General features: G+C 40.2%; 1 protein-coding gene across 1 annotated transcript; it reads left to right on the top strand.

The window, feature by feature from the left end:
- The first annotated feature begins 3,898 nt into the window (after window positions 1-3,898).
- On the top strand, window positions 3,899-4,843 carry LOC138092201 (olfactory receptor 52B4-like). Its single transcript, XM_068988034.1, has one exon. It carries the CDS (start codon window positions 3,899-3,901, stop codon window positions 4,841-4,843), a length of 945 nt encoding a protein of 314 aa, XP_068844135.1.
- The last annotated feature ends 11,388 nt before the right edge of the window (window positions 4,844-16,231 follow it).

The following is a 16,231-nucleotide window of genomic DNA, read 5'->3' as shown; positions in this document are numbered from 1 at the left end:
AACAGGCTAGAGGGGCAGGACCCTTGGAGGATGTTAATATGTGTGGAATGATACTAAACAGAGGTACTTCTAGCAGAAGTGAAGGGTGAGGTCCAGAAAGGGAGGTTGAGAGTATATGAACCAGGTGAAGTTACTGAAAGTTAGCAAATTAGCAGATCAGTTCAGTTCAGTCGCTCAGTCATGTCTGACTCTTTGTAATCCGATGGACTGCAGCATGCCAGGCTTCCCTGTCCATCACTAACTCCTGGAGCTTTCTCAAACTCATGTCCATGGCGTGAGATGGTTGGTAATGGCGTCCAACCATCTCCCGCTCTGTCACCCCCTTCTCTTCTTGCCCTCAGTCTTTCCCAGCATCAGGGTCTTTTCCAAATGAGTCGGTTCTTCACATCAGGTGGCCAAAGTACTGGAGCTTCAGCTTCAGCATCAGTCCTCCCAATGATTTCCTTCAGAATTGATTGGTTTGATCTTGCAGTCCAAGGGACTCTCAAGAATCTTCTCCAACACCACAGTTCAAAGCATAAATTCTTTGGTGCTCAGCTTTCTTTATAGTCCAACTCTCACATCTAAACATGACTACTGGAAAAACCATAGCTTTGACTAGATGGACCTTTGTCAGCAAAGTAATGCCTCTGCTTTTTAATATGCTGTCTAGGTTGGTCGTGCCTTTTCTTCTATGGAGCAAGTGTCTTTTAATTTCATGGCTGCAGTCACCATCTGCAGTGATTTTGGAGCCCCCAAATAAAGTCTGTTACTGTTTACATTGTTTCCCATCTATTTGCCATGAAGTGACGGGACCAGATGCCAGGATCTTAGTTTTTGAATGTTGAGTTTTAAGCCAGCTTTTTGACTCTGCTCTTCACTTTCATCAACTTCAGTTCTTTGCTTTCTGCCATGTGTGGTGTCATCTGTGTATCTGAGGTTATTGATAATTCTCCTGGGAACCTTGATTCCAGCTTGTGCTTCTTCCAGCCCAGCATTCCTCATGATGTACTCTGCATATAAGTTAAATAAACAGGGTGACAATATACAGCCTTGATGCACTCCTTTCCCTATTTGGAACCAGACTATTGTTCCATGTCTGATTCTAACTGTTGCTTCTTGACCTGCATACAGGTTTCTCAGGAGGCAGGTGAGGTGGTCTGGTATTCTCATCTCTTTAAGAATTTTCCACAGTTTGTTGTGATCCACACAGTCAAAGGTTTTGGTATAGTCAATAAAGCAGAAGTATATGTTTTTCTGGAACTCCCCTGCTTTTTTGATGATCCAGTGAATGTTGGCAATTTGATCTCTGGCTCCTCTGCCTTTTCTCTGCCTCAGAAAAGGAGATATCATTCATTAGATAACAGGTGCCATAGCATTAGGCTTGGCATGAGAAATAGAAAACAAATGGACTTACTGTAGATCACTCGGCAAAATATGAGAAAGATGTTGAAAATGACAAGGATCTGTGTGGGATTTCCCCAGGCAGGGTGTGGGAAGGGGCTTTGGGGAGCTACCAGGGAGACTTGCCTGTGTGTGAGAAATAGGAGGAGGCATTTGAGTAGGATGTTAAGAATTAACTTGTTTCAGAGTGAAGTCACTCCATTGGGACACCAGCCCCATAGGGAAATTCCCTAACCCTAGCTTTCTGGCTTCTTTCTATGGCTCTGATTTTAAATATTTCCCTCTTAGTCCCTGTCTCCACTTCCTGGCTGTGGTGAACTTTTGTAATACTCTAGGGCTTCCCTGATAACTCGGTAAAGAATCTGCCTGCAATGCGGGAGAGCCCGGTTCAATTCCTAGGTCAGGAAGATCTGCTGGAGAAGGGAAAGGCTACCCAGTCTAATATTCTGGCCTGGAGACTTCCATGGACTATATAGTCCATGGGGTCACAAAGAGTTGGACACAACTGAGCGCCCTTCACTTTCCGCTGAAGCCCTACCTTGTTGATTTGTCTTTCCTGGCTTCTTTCTTTTTGCCTTTATCTATTTTCCTTTTTTTTTTTTAAATCAGGCTGTGGGACTCACAAGTTTCTATTTGGTGCTCTCCCCTTGCCTTCTGATTTTCCACTTCCTGCAAGAGACAGGCTGCCCTCACTGGAGAGAATTCTCAGAGGGGAGCATGTGCTCAATGGGAAACAGTTTCAGTGTACATGCTAAGTTGCTTCAGTCATGTCTGACTCTTTGTGACTCTATGGACTCTAGCCTGCCGGATTCTCTGTCCATGGGGATTCTCCAGGCAAGAATACTGAAGTAACCATGCCCTCCTCCAGGATATCTTCCTGACTGAGGGATTGAACCCCACATATCTTACATCTCCCACATTAGCAAGCAGATTCTTTACCACTAGAGCCACCTGGGAAGCCCAACAGTTTTAGACCCAAGGCCAACTGATGAGTGATCAGTTTAGTGACAGAACGTTTTCTCTCAGCACCCACCCATGATTATAGGAGTTGATTTTCCTCCCCAAATAGGAAAATTAGAAGCATCGAGGGTAACTGGAGTAGAAAATATAGTGTTTATAGTGAGTATAAGATCAATCTTAAGAGACAAATATTTTAAGGTACTCATTCAATAGAAGGAATTCACATCTGTCTCCAATTCTTAAAACCTGTCTATTTACAATTTGCCCCTCTTTAAACCGTAAGTATATATTATAAGAGTCCAAAAATTTCCATTTCTCCCCTCTATCCCTGGTTAGTTATATGGTGCCTGAAAATATTTTTTTGCTCAAAATATATTACCTGAATAACTGAGTTAATTAATGAATCAAAGTGTACTAAGAAACAAATGTTCAATTTCTGCATGCAAAAAGACTTTAAATATCATGCAGCCCTCCCTCCTCATTCTGAGAAGAGATACCTTTCTTTTTTCAATTTCAGTCATTTCTACACTTAGTTTTCTAAGATGTGAGCTGGAGGAGTGCCTCACCTCAGGCACATAGGCCTTGTCAATGGCACCTCTTAAGGCCTTTTGACCCTCTTCACAAGTGAGGCTCCTATATGTGGTAAACACACAATTTTCAAATCTCATACCTATTAATTATTTCCTTGGAGTATTTGGCAAATAATTCACATTTGATGAGCCTCATATTCTTTAAGAGTGAAATGGAGATAATATCCAGTTCCTTGAATAGATAGTCAACATTGTAGTGCAAAAATATATAAAGTACCATATACCAAGTGATGACCCCAGCTGCTGGCATAAAGCAGTTGCATAATAGATATTAGTTTAATTCCTCCTTGAGCATTAGGTTCAGATCCATTTTACTCCAGGAACACCATTGGCCACTTAGAATCCTGTCTCATCAACTACTGTTTCAGTAAACCTCCACAGATAATTTTAAAAACTAGATCAACTGTTCTAAATGGATAACTTCATGACATCTAATGGCTGGTCCCCATGTAAATGGTTGAGTCTAAGTGTAAAGTTGTGATCAATGTCCTTCACAATCAGGAAAAATCTGCCTGTACAAATCCTCCCATACCTTCTCCAGTATTCTCTATGCCTAAGCCACCCTGACTGAAAATGTTTCAAGAATACATCTTTTTCTTTTCTTTCTCTGCTATATGATAAACTCCTCAACGTCAAGTTCAATTACAATCTTGCTACTGCCTCCCCAGAGATGTACCATGGTCCCTGCTGTATATTGATACCCATCTGTTGGTAGGAAAAGACATACAGCAGTATCTTTTTATTTGACTAGTTGGAAACCTGTATCTCCTTTAACTAGAGTAGCATTTGAGGCTACAGAACATATTCTATTCACCTTTATATATGTCTTATTATTTGCATGTTCAAAGAAGGCAGAAGTATGGAATATGCCAAAATCTCCTGCTGCTTTCACCGAGATTAGGAAAACCTGTGTTTTTATCTCTGTATGTGAATAAGAAGTGATGTATTTAGTGGTATTTCTAGACATGATGACTTTAAATCACACTGGTGTTAGCCACACAGTCTTCCGCTTGCTGGGCATCCCTGGCCTTGAGGACCAGCACATATGGATCTCCATCCCCTTCTTCATTTCCTATGCTATTGCCCTCTTTGGAAACAGTCTGGTCATCTGCATTATCCTCACAAAGCGCAACCTTCATGAACCCATGTACCTTTTCCTCTGCATGCTGGCTGGAGCAGACATTGTCCTCTCTACATGCACAGTCCCTCAGGCCTTGGCCATCTTCTGGTTCCATGCTGGGGAGATCTCCCTGGATCGCTGCATCACTCAGTTCTTCATCACACACAGCACTTTCATGTCTGAGTCAGGGATCTTGCTGGTGATGGCATTTGACCGCTACATTGCCATATGCTTTCCACTGAGATACAGCACTATTCTTACACACACATTGATTGGGAAAATAGGAGTTACCATCTTTCTGAGAAGTTATTGTACAATTTTCCCCATAGTATTCCTTTTGAAAAGATTGAATTTCTGCCAAAATAATATCATACCCCACACCTTTTGTGAACACATTGGCTTGGCCAAATATGCTTGTAATGACATTCGAGTGAACATCTGGTATGGACTCTTTGTCCTAATGTCAACAGTGGCTTTAGATGCCCTGCTAATTTTTGTTTCCTATGTGCTGATTCTCCATGCTGTCTTCCACATGTCTTCCCGAGATGCTCGCCACAAGGCTCTCAACACATGTGGCTCTCATGTCTGCATTATCATTCTCTTTTATGGACCTGCCATCTTCACGATCCTGACTCAGAGGTTTGGTCGTCACATTCCACCTCATATTCACATCCTGTTGGCTAATGTCTGCATTCTGGCTCCACCTATGCTGAACCCTATCATTTATGGGATCAAGACCAAGCAAATCCGGGAGCAGGTGGCTCACATATTTTTTCCAAAGCAGAAATAACTCCAAAGGAGGAACAGACTTTTCATCATCTCTAGCTGTTCATGATATGGACTACAGATGTGGTAAATGGAAACACTATTGATAAACTGAAACATAAATGTCTCAGTGAATTCTGTTTCCAGGGGAGGTCACAAGGTAGATTTCAGAGTTTACATCTTCTGCTGTCAAAGCAACAGAAAGTAGTACCATGTTTGACTGAGCATGGTGTGTCCTTCATAGAGCCTGTGGACTTCTAAATCATGTATCCTTCATGTCATTAGCTTGATTTGGTAAAAGATGAAATGAGTACTGATTTCTGGTTTTGAATTTCTTCAACCATTCCTGACTGAGTTTTCCACTCTTTGAGACATCTCGTGACATCCTTGGACAATCATATAAAAAGGGTACAATTTGTCAGTTGGGCAGGGTGTATAACTTCTGGAGCCTAATGGATAGCATTGTTTCTATATTTAATAATCCTATATTGTATATTTGAAATTTGTTAACTTGAGAGTTGATATTATGTTTTCTCACCACACACACTCATACACATATACATACACAAGTTCCACCTATGACAAGGGTGATGAATATGTTCATTAACTTGATTGTATTATTTTGCTATATATATATGTATATTTGATATATTTATATATCAAATCATCTGATTGTATACTTTATAAATATACAGTTTACATTTGACAAATATTTGAAAAAATTTTCTGGAAAGAAAAACATTTTATTCTAATGAATTTGCACCAGTAGCATCAGAAAAGCATGTTTAAGAGACCACAAAGATCTGAGTAGCCCCAAACTCAATACCATCTCAATGAACTTCCATAGAATGAGAAAACCCTCTTCCTCAGCAATCCTGAGGAAGCACCAAAGTTATTAATGATTGAGGAGAGGTTTACCTGGTGGTTTCACACTTTAAATCTTCACTATCAATTATATTTGTAATGTTAAACCAATGTGGGCAAGAGAGATGATTTTCCACATCTTTGATTGGAACTTCTTGATTAAGCTAACTCGTTCACCAATGTTTCACAAGGTTCTAGCACCTTGTGAAACCCTCACAAAGCTTAAGGTCACCCTGATTCTGAGCACACTCAAAAAACTGTTTCACCTCAAAGGAACATGAGACTTGCTGTTGCTGCTGTGTATGGCATAAAATGTATAACACATGAAAAGATGCTCAACATTACTAATTACTAGAGAAATGCAAATCAAAACTAAGATGAGATATTACCTCACACCAGTCAGAATGGCTATCATGAGAATACTCTACAAATAATAAATGCTAGAGAGGGTGTGGAAAGAAAGGAACCCATGTAAACTATTGGTGGGAATGTAAATAGGTATAGTCACTATAAAGAATAGTATGGAAGTTCCTTAAAAAACTAAAAATACAGTGACCATATGACCCTGCAATCCCACTGCTGGGCGTATATCTGGAGAAAAACATCCGAAAGAAAGCATGCACCCCAATGTTCATTGCAGCACTGTTTACAATAGCCAAGACATGGACGAAACCTAAATGTCCATCAACAGAGGAATGGATAAAGAAAATGTGATATGTACCTATTACTCAACCATTACAAGGAATGAAAGAATGCCATTTGCAGCAATGTGGATGGACCTAGAGATTGTCATAGTGAGTGAGGTAATTTCAGAGGAGAAATATCGTCTGACATTCTTTATATGTGAAATCTAAAAAGAAATGACACAAATGAACTTATATACAAAACAGAGACTCACAGACTTAGAGAACAAATTTATGATTTCTGGGGGGATGGATGGGGAGAAGGGATAGTTAGGGAGTTTGGGATCGACTTGTAGACACTTCTATATTTACAGTGGATAACTAACAAGGACCTACTGTATAACTCAGGGAAGTCTGTTCAGTGTTATGTGGCAGCCTGGATGGGAGGGGAATTTGGGGGATAATGGATACATGTATATGTATGACTGAGTCCCTTCACTGTTCACTTGAAACTATCACAGCATTATTAATCGGCTATACATCAACACAAAATAAAAAGTTAAAACAAATGTATGGCCTCTAAAGTGTTTCCTCATTAACATATGTCTCGGCCTCACGCATTCTGATTAGTTTTCCCCCAACGTGAATGAGTGGGTAAATATAACGGAGGTTTAGCACAGATGAACATGATCTGAACCTGGTGTAGCAGTCAGCACCCCAGCATCTCTGAATTAATATTCTGATCAGAAGTGTTTTCTATTGGAAGGTTTTTAGTCAAAAGGGGGAATGGTGGAATCCTCTGCCCTACTGAGGTCTGGGAAAGTCATTCTGGCTTCTGCATAGTTTAACTTAAATTTTGCTGACCAGAGCATCCTGTTTTGTGGCCTTTCAGACAGGCATTGTACAGCTGGTTTGGTCACTGAGGAAGGGAACTCATTTGAAATTCAGAACGGAGTAGCTGTGGTTCAGAGGTGGCTCTTATAAATCATGATTTTGTAAATGTTCCTGTTTTACTGAAAACTTGAATTTTCTGACTATTACTGCAGACCAGGACAAAAAAACCATAGGTGAGTGTAGTATTATCTCAGATGTGATTACTGCTTGTATTTTGCTTGTCATGCGGTCTCCTGTATTGTGACTGTTAGATGCCTTACATTTCCTCCCCAGTCCTAGTAAACGGAAATTTTTTCGAGGGCTGAGCCACAACACTGACCTCACTGGGAAATGAATCTAATTTCTGGGTCTCCAGCAAGATGCCATGTCAGTCTCCTCCATTCTCTGTACATCCCCTGCCCAACCAGTGACTCTTTGGCTACACCCTACTCATATAACTGACCTTCCTACGTACTTTCCCCAGACTGCAGATAGTTGTTGTTCTTATCAAAGGGACAGTGAGGGGACATGCCCCATTTACTGGCTTCCTGGTAACTAATGAGCCCACCTGATGTCAATTCCCCTCTAACTAGTAATCTCCCCTTCTCCGGGGAGCAAAGTTTGCCACCATGTTCTTCCTGTCACCCCCACTTACCCTGGGTGTCATGCAAGGAACTTGCCTCAGACATTTAAGTCCCCCATCCATTATACCATTGACGTCTCTGTTGCTGACTCTGGACTCTTTCTTCCATCTTTTGTGTGTGTGTGTGTGTGTGTGTGTGTGTGTGTGTGTGTGTGTGTGTGTGAAAGTTACTCAGTCATGTCTGACTCTTTGGGACCCCATGGACTATACAGTCCATGGAATTCTCCAGGCCAGAATACTGGAGTGGGTAGCTTTTCCCTTCTCTAGGGGATCTTCCCAGCCCAGGGATCAAACCCAGGTCTCCCACATTGCAGACAGATTCTTTACCAGCTAAGTCATAAGGGAAGTCCAAGAATACTGGAGTGGGTAGCCTAACCCTTCTCCAGTAGATCTTCCCAACCCAGGAATGGAACCAGGTCTCCTGCATTGCAGGTGGATTCCTCACCAACTGAGCTATCAGGGAAGTCCTCTTTTTTTCCATCTTAAATCTGGGCAAGCACAGGTCTCAAAAGCCTGTGGAGCCCAACAGGAACACTCTGTTGATTGTGCTGATGCTTATAAAAACCTATACATATGATAAAATTGTCTAGAACCACTCCCTTGAAATAAGTGCATGTAAAATTTTTAACGTCTAAATAAAATATGTGGATTTTATTAATGTCATTTTTTGTTTAGATATTCTACTATAGTTATGCAAGATGTTACTCTTGGGTAAAATTAGGTGAATTGTATGAGGGGCTACTCTTTATATTGTTTTTTACAACTACCTATAATTCTGTAGTTATTTTAAACACTGTTACCAAGCTGTATTGATCAGAACAGTATGGGATTGGCATCAGTTCAGTTCAGTTCAGTTCAGTCATTCAGTCATGTCCGACTCTTTGTGACCCCATGAATCACAGCATGCCAGGCCTCCCTGTCCATCACCAACTCCCGGAGTTTACTCAGACTCACATCCATCAAGTCAGTGACGCCATCTAGCCATCTCATCCTCTGTCATCCACTTCTCCTCCTGCCCCCAATCCTTCCCAGCATCAGAGTCTTTTCCAATGAGTCAACTCTTCGCAGGAGGTGTCATAAAAACAGACAAACCAATGGAGCAGAATGGAGCCCAGAAATAAGCTTTTACATATCTGGTTAACTATGGTCAAGAATGCTCAACAGAGAAAGATAGTCTGTTTAACAAATAATATTAGGAAAACTGGGTAATCAGGAAAAAAATGAAATTGGATGCCCATCATACATCACACACACACACACACACACACACACACACACACACACACAAGCCTCTCAAAATGGATTAAAGACCTAAACTCAGACTCCAAGCCATTAAAGTCCTAAAGGAAAAAATATCTTGAGTTTATCTTGGCCATAATTTTTTATGTATGACACAAAAGCACAAACAACAAAAACAAAAATCAACAAGTGAGACTACATCTAACTCAAATGTTTTGCACAGCAAAAGGAACAATTTATGAAATAAACATGCAAAGTATGGAATGAGAGAATATATTTGCAGAACACATATCTTGTAAGGGTTATTATCCAAAATATATATGTAGGGAACTCATACAGCTCCATAGCAAAAACATCCAAACTGCCTGCATGATACAGGATGCTTGGGGCTGGTATGGGGAAGGAGGTGGGAGGGAGGTGCAGGATGGGGAACACGTATACACCCGTGGTGGATTCATGTTGATGTATGGCAAAACTAATACAATATTGTAAATAAATAAATTTATATTAAAAAAATAAACATATACATGGGGTCAGAGTCAGAAGAAAAAAGACTTACAAAGAATCAAAAAGAACATGAAAATTTCTCAACATCACAAATCATCAGGGAATGAAAATCAAGACCAAAATTATTAATCATTTCACACTTGTTTTTTTAAAAAAGAAAGGAGAGAGCTATTTTATAGAAATAGGCTATTTTAATAAAAAAGAGAAAGCAAGCTTGTGTAGGATGTGGAAAAAAGGGAAACCTTGTGCACTGTTTGTTGGTAGAAATGTAAATTGGTTCAGCTACTGTGAAAAGCAGTACTAAATTTCCTCAAAAAATTAAAAATTAAAAATAGAACTATTACACGATCCAGCAAATCCACTTCTGGATGTCTATTAAAAGTAATTGTAATCAGGATCTTGAGGAGACATACGGAAACAACATAATTATCCAGGTACCAGTGAATAGATAAAAAGATGTAGTATCACACACACACATCTAGGTGCAATATTTATCCATGAGAAAGAGTAAAATTTTATCATTTGCCAAAACATAAATAGACCTCAAGGACACCATACTAAGTGGAATAAGCTAGTCATAGGAGGACTAATACTGCAGGATTCCACTTACATGAGGTGTCTAAATAGTCAAACTCATAGAAGCAGAGAGTAGAATGGTGGTTGCTAGGCACTGGGGAGAGAGGGAAATAGAGAATTGCTGTTCAGTGGGCTATAGACTCAGTCATACAAGATGAAAAGGTTCTGAGAGGTCTCTTGAACAACATTGTGCTTAGAGTTAATGATGCTGTACTGTGTATTTAAAATTCTAAGATGGTAGATTTCATGTTTCGTGTATGTGTGTTTTACCACAATAAAGAAAAATTCAACTATATGTTGTCTATAAGAAATTTATCTTAACTGTAAAGAATCAGATGGGTTAAAAATAATATGATAGAGTAAGACATACCTTGCAAACACTAACTTGAGATAAAGCGTATCTCAGAACAGTGAAAATTTTCAGGGGGAAAGAAGTGCATTATGAAGGATAGAATTATTGATTCTCCAAGAAGACACAACAATTGAAGTGTGTATATGCCTGACAGTAGAAGTCAAATTATGTGAGCCAAAACCAAATAGAACTGCATGGAGATAGAGACAAATCCATTATGTAGTTGGAAACTTTATCACCCTTCTTTCAGTATTGATAGATCTGGCAGGCAGAACATCCATAAAGATATAGTTAATATAACAAAACTATGAACTAACATGTTCTAATAGACATTTGTAGAGTACTATCTTCAATCACAGCAGAACAAAGATCATTTTCAAGTTCACCTAGAATATTCACTGGACTAGACTTCATTCTACAGGTTGTATTTAGAAGAGGTAGAGGAACCAGAGATGAAATTGCCAACATTCACTAGATCATAGAAAAAGCAAGGAAATTAAAAAAACAACAACAACTGTACTTCTGCTTCATTGACTATGCTAAAGCCTTTGACTGTGTGGATCACAATAAACTGAGGAATATTCTTGAAGAGATGAGAATACCATACCACCTTGCTTGCCTCCTGAGAAACCAACTGGACATGGAACAACAGACTGGTTCAAAACTGGGAAAAGTATAAGTCAAGGCTGTATATTGCCACCCTGCTTATTTAACTTATATGCAGAGTACATCATACAGAACTCTGGGCTGGATGACTCACAAGCTGAAATCAAGATTGCTTGGAGAAATACCAAGAACCTCAGATATTCAGATGATATCACTTTAATGGCAGAAAGTAAAGAAGAAAGTGAAGAAGAGCTTCTTGACGAGGGTGGAAGTGGAGAGTGAAAGAGCTGGCTTAAAACTCAACATTCAAAAAACTAAGATCATGGCATCTGATCCCATCACTTCATGGCAAATAGATGGGGAAAAAGTGGAAACAATGTCAGATTTCATTTTCTTGGACTCCAAAATCACTGCAGACAGTGACTGCAGCCATGAAATTAGAAGATGCTTGCTTCTTGGAAAAAAAGCTATGACAACCTGGACAGTGTTTTAAAAAGCAGAGATATCACTTTGCAAGGTCTGTGTAATCAGAGCTATGGCTTTTCCAGTAGTCATGCGTGGATGTGAGAGTTGGACTATAAAGAAGGCTGAGTGCTGTAAAATTGATGCTTTTGAACTGTGGTGTTGGAGAAGACTCTTGAGAGTCCCTTGGACTGCAAGGAGATCAAGCCAGTCAATCCTAAAGGAAATCAACCCTGAATATTCATTGGAATGACTAATGCTGAAGCTGAAGCTCCAGTACTTTGGCCACCTGATGTGAAGAACCAACTCATTTGGAAAAGACCCTGATGCTAGAAAGAATGAGGGCAAGAGGAGAAGGGGGTGACAGAGGAGGAGATGGTTGGATGACATCACCGACTCAATGGACATAAGTTTGAGCAAGCTGAGGGAGATAGAAAAGGATAGGGAAGCCTGATATGCTGCAGTTCATGGGGTCACAGTGTTGGATGTGACATAGTGACTGAACAACAAACAAGAAGACCTCATTCTGGGCTGTAAAGCACACCTTAACATATTTTAAAAATATCAATCTGATAAAGTATATTCTCAGACCAGAAATCAATGACAGAAAGCTTGAAAATATCCAAATATTTACAGGTTAAACAACATACTTCTAAAAAACACATGCATGAAGAAGGCTGAGTGCCGAAGAATTGATGATTTGAGCTGTGGTGTTGGAGAAGACTCTTGAGAGTCCCTTGGACTGCAAGGAGATCCAACCAGTCCATTCTGAAGGAGATCAACCCTGGGATTTCTTGGGAAGGAATGATGCTAAAGCTGAAGCTCCAGTACTTTGGCTACCTCATGCTAAGAATTGACTCATTAGAAAAGACTCTGATGCTGGGAGGGATTGGGGACAGGAGGAGAAGAGGATGACCGAGGATGAGATGGCTGGATGGCACCACGGACTCGATGGACGTGAGTCTGAGTGAACTCCGGGTGTTGGTGATGGACAGGGAGGCTTGGCGTTCTGCGATTCATGGGATCGCAAAGAGTCGGACACGACTGAGCGACTGAACTGCACTGAAAAAAATTTCAAGAGAATATTTTTCATATAGGATAGATTCTTGAGAGTAAAAAGAATTTATACTTAAGTTGTTTCTGACCAGGTTGAATATCTATGAAGTAATAAGAAAATATGACTTATTATTACTAGGATCATTTATGTGTTTTATTACACTGGAAACAATTAAATGAAAATTTGTTAAATTAACATACCAGTGTGATTCAAATTTAACAGAAATTTTTATCTAGCAGAGCTTGTTTTATAAAGTCTATTTCATCAAAAAATAATGATTCCCCACCCCCCCCCACCCCCCCGTATGTCTTAAAGTATTGTACAAGACCATAGTGCCCATGGCAATGCTTAGCCATCAAAAACAACTAAACAAGGGTAGAATTCTGACTGGTCTGGGAGTTTGGAGTTTAGTGACTCTGTGCTTTCCTATCAGTGTAAGAATTTCAGAAATAAATCTGCAGTTCAACAAAGTCAGGTTTCTTTTTTTATTCATCTCAGTGAGGGACACTGCACACTAGAGAAACAGAGGGAGTGTCTGACCAAACAAATAAAAGGTAGAGTTATAGGACTTAGAAGTGGTTTATGAAAAATTGTGTGTATTTATATCAAAACAGTTTGTTTTTAAAAGGTGAGATAACTGTCTTTCTGTGTCTTGGAAAAAGTAATGTACGAAAGTGGGGGTGGTGGTTTAGTGGCTAAACTGAGTCTGACACTTGTGGCCCCATGGACTGTAGCCTGTCAGTCTCTGTCCATGGAATTTCCCAGGCAAGAATACTGGAGTGGGTTGCCCTTTCCTCCTTCAGGGGATCTTTCTGATCCAGGGATCAAACCCTTGTCTCCTGCTTTACAGGTAGATTCTTTACTGCGAAGCCACCAGGTAAGCCATTGACAATAGTACTTACATAATTTGTGGAATATAAAGTTATTTCTAAGTTTAAAAATTTCATGTGTGCATTCAGGATGTGTAAGTTGCTCAGTTGTGTCCAACTGTTTGTGACCCCATGGACAGTAGCCCAACAGGCTCCTCTGTGCTTGGAATTCTCCAGTTTTATTTTTTAAATATAATATACAATCAACTTCTGCAGCTCAACTCCAGGAAAATAAATGACTCAATCAAAAAATAGGCCAAAGAACTAAATAGACGTTTCTCCAAAGAAGACATACATATGGCTAACAAACGCATGAAAAGATGCTCAACATCACTCACTATCAGAGAAATGCAAATCAAAACCACAATGAGGTACCATTTCACGCCAGTCAGAATGGCTGCGACCCAAAAGTCTATAAGCAATAAATGCTGGAGAAGGTGTGGAGAAAAGGGAACCCTCTTCCACTGTTGGTGGGAATGCAAACTAGTACAGCCACTATGGAGAAGAGTGTGGAGATTCCTTAAAAAACTGGAAATAGAACTGCCTTATGCCCAGCAATCCCATTGCAATCCCATTGCTGGGCATACACAACAAGGAAACCGGAATTGAAAGAGACACATGTACCCCAATGTTCATCGCAGCACTGTTTATAATAGCCAGGACATAGAAACAACCTAGATGTCCATCAGCAGATGAATGGATGAGAAAGCTGTGGTGCATATACACAATGGAGTATTGCTGCTGCTGCTAAGTTGCTGCAGTCGTGTCCAACTCTGTGCAATCCCATAGACGGCAGCCCACCACGCTATGCCATCCCAGGGATTCTCCAGGCAAGAACATTGGAGTGGGTTGCCATTTCCTTCTCCAATGCATGAAAGTGAAAAGTGAAAGTGAAGTTGCTCAGTCTTGTCTGACTCTTAGCGACCCCATGGACTGCAGTCCACCAGGCTCCTCCATCCATGGGATTTTCCAGGCAAGAGTACTGGAGTGTGTTGCCATTGCCTTCTCCTCAATGGAGTATTACTCAGCCATTAAAAAGAATACATTTGAATCAGTTCTAGTGAGGTGGATGAAACTGGAGCCTATTATACAGAGTGAAGTAAGCCAGAAAGAAAAACACCAATACAGTATACTAATGCATATATTTGGAATTTAGAAAGATGGTAACGATAACCCTGTATATGAGAGAGCAAAAGAGACACAGATGTATAGAACAGTCTTTTGGACTCTGTGGGAGAGGGCAAGGGTGGGATGATTTGGGAGAATGGCACTGAAACATGTAAAATATCATATATGAAATGAATCGCCAGTCCAGGTTCAATGCATGATACTGGATGCTTGGGACTGGTGCACTGGGAAGACTCAGAGGGATGGTACAGGGAGGGAGTAGGGAGGTGGGTTCAGGATGGGGAACCCGTGTATACTTGTGGCAGATTCATGTTGATGTATGGCAAAACCAATACAATATTGTAAAGGAATTAACCTCCAATTAAAATAAATAAATTTACATTAAAATTTTTTATTTATTTTAACTGGAGGTTAATTCCTTTACAATATTGTATTGGTTTTGGCATACATCAGCATGACTCCAGTTTTTAAGACTACTGAATGGGTTGCCATTCCCTTCTCCAGGAAATCTTCCCAATCCAGGGATCAAACCTGGGTGTCCTGCATTGCTGGAAGATTTTTTAACCATCTGAGCCACTGGGAAGCCCACAAGATTTCAGGATGAGTAAATAAAATTACTTTAGAAGAATATACAAAAACATTAGCACCTTTTCACATTTATTTTCTCACCAAAAATAAATGTGTATTTTTGGTGACTAAGCAGTAAATGGAATGATACTCTAGGTCGGTGAATGAAACAAAGTGTGACACAAATATTAAGAATCATAGGTGATCTACCAACTGTACATGGATATTTTTGTACCCTTAGAAAAAAGTGGAGATATTATCAATGACCCAAAAATATGACTGGTACAACTAGTCCAGAGATAAATATAAATAAACTCATCCTCACAAGAAAAACAAAAATTTGTAAATCATGTTTATGTAAAAATTTATGCATTGATACCGAAGATTGAACATCACATTAATATCTATTAGCTCAATATTTAATGGCAGTGTAGGTATTAAAACAGGACTGTGGAAAAGCTGGTTTTACTGGGAAAGACTTTTGTTGTAAAACATCCTAAAAATGAACACTCAGTGAGAAGTGAAGATCTGAGCATGTGAGGAGTGCAGGAGAGGAAACAGTGGGGAAAGGCTGAGGGGAGGCGTGGTGCATGGATGAACTTGAGGACTAGATCTTGGCCATTTGGGAGGAGGCACGGCTGGTGGAGACAGCTGTCCCTGGGGCTCTGATGTAAGTGTTTCCCCTAAGGGCTCTCCTGTCAGCGGATAAACAGCCAAGTGTCCAGATCCCAACAAACTGACTTTCATCACCATCTTAATGTCTGTTCCTGAAGACTCAGGAAAGGCTGGTGAGTGAATAGATGCCCAAGGGTAGGGTGGTTCCAGGATGAAGATAAAAACTGGGCTGGTCTTCTGTCTTAGACAGGCCAGAGGGGACAAACCTCTTGGAGGCTATTGACATACGTGCAGAATGCCTGGCAAAAATCAGAGGCATCAAACTAGTTGGTTACAGCCCATGTGGAGGGTGAGGTTTGGGAAGGGAAGTGGAGAGTCTGTAGGCAGCTGAGGTTAATGCAGTTTTTTAAAAAAAATTTAATTTTTACTTTA

Source organism: Capricornis sumatraensis, chromosome 16 (assembly GCF_032405125.1).
Source record: "Capricornis sumatraensis isolate serow.1 chromosome 16, serow.2, whole genome shotgun sequence".
In the NCBI taxonomy this organism is placed as follows: domain Eukaryota; kingdom Metazoa; phylum Chordata; class Mammalia; order Artiodactyla; family Bovidae; genus Capricornis; species Capricornis sumatraensis.
Note: the sequence above shows the minus strand (reverse complement) of the source record. Positions and strands in the feature narration are given on the sequence as shown.

Excerpts from the sequence above, each read along its gene's own strand:
- LOC138092201 (XM_068988034.1), top strand. The coding sequence starts at position 3,899 with ATGATGACTTTAAATCACACTGGTGTTAGCCACACAGTCTTCCGCTTG.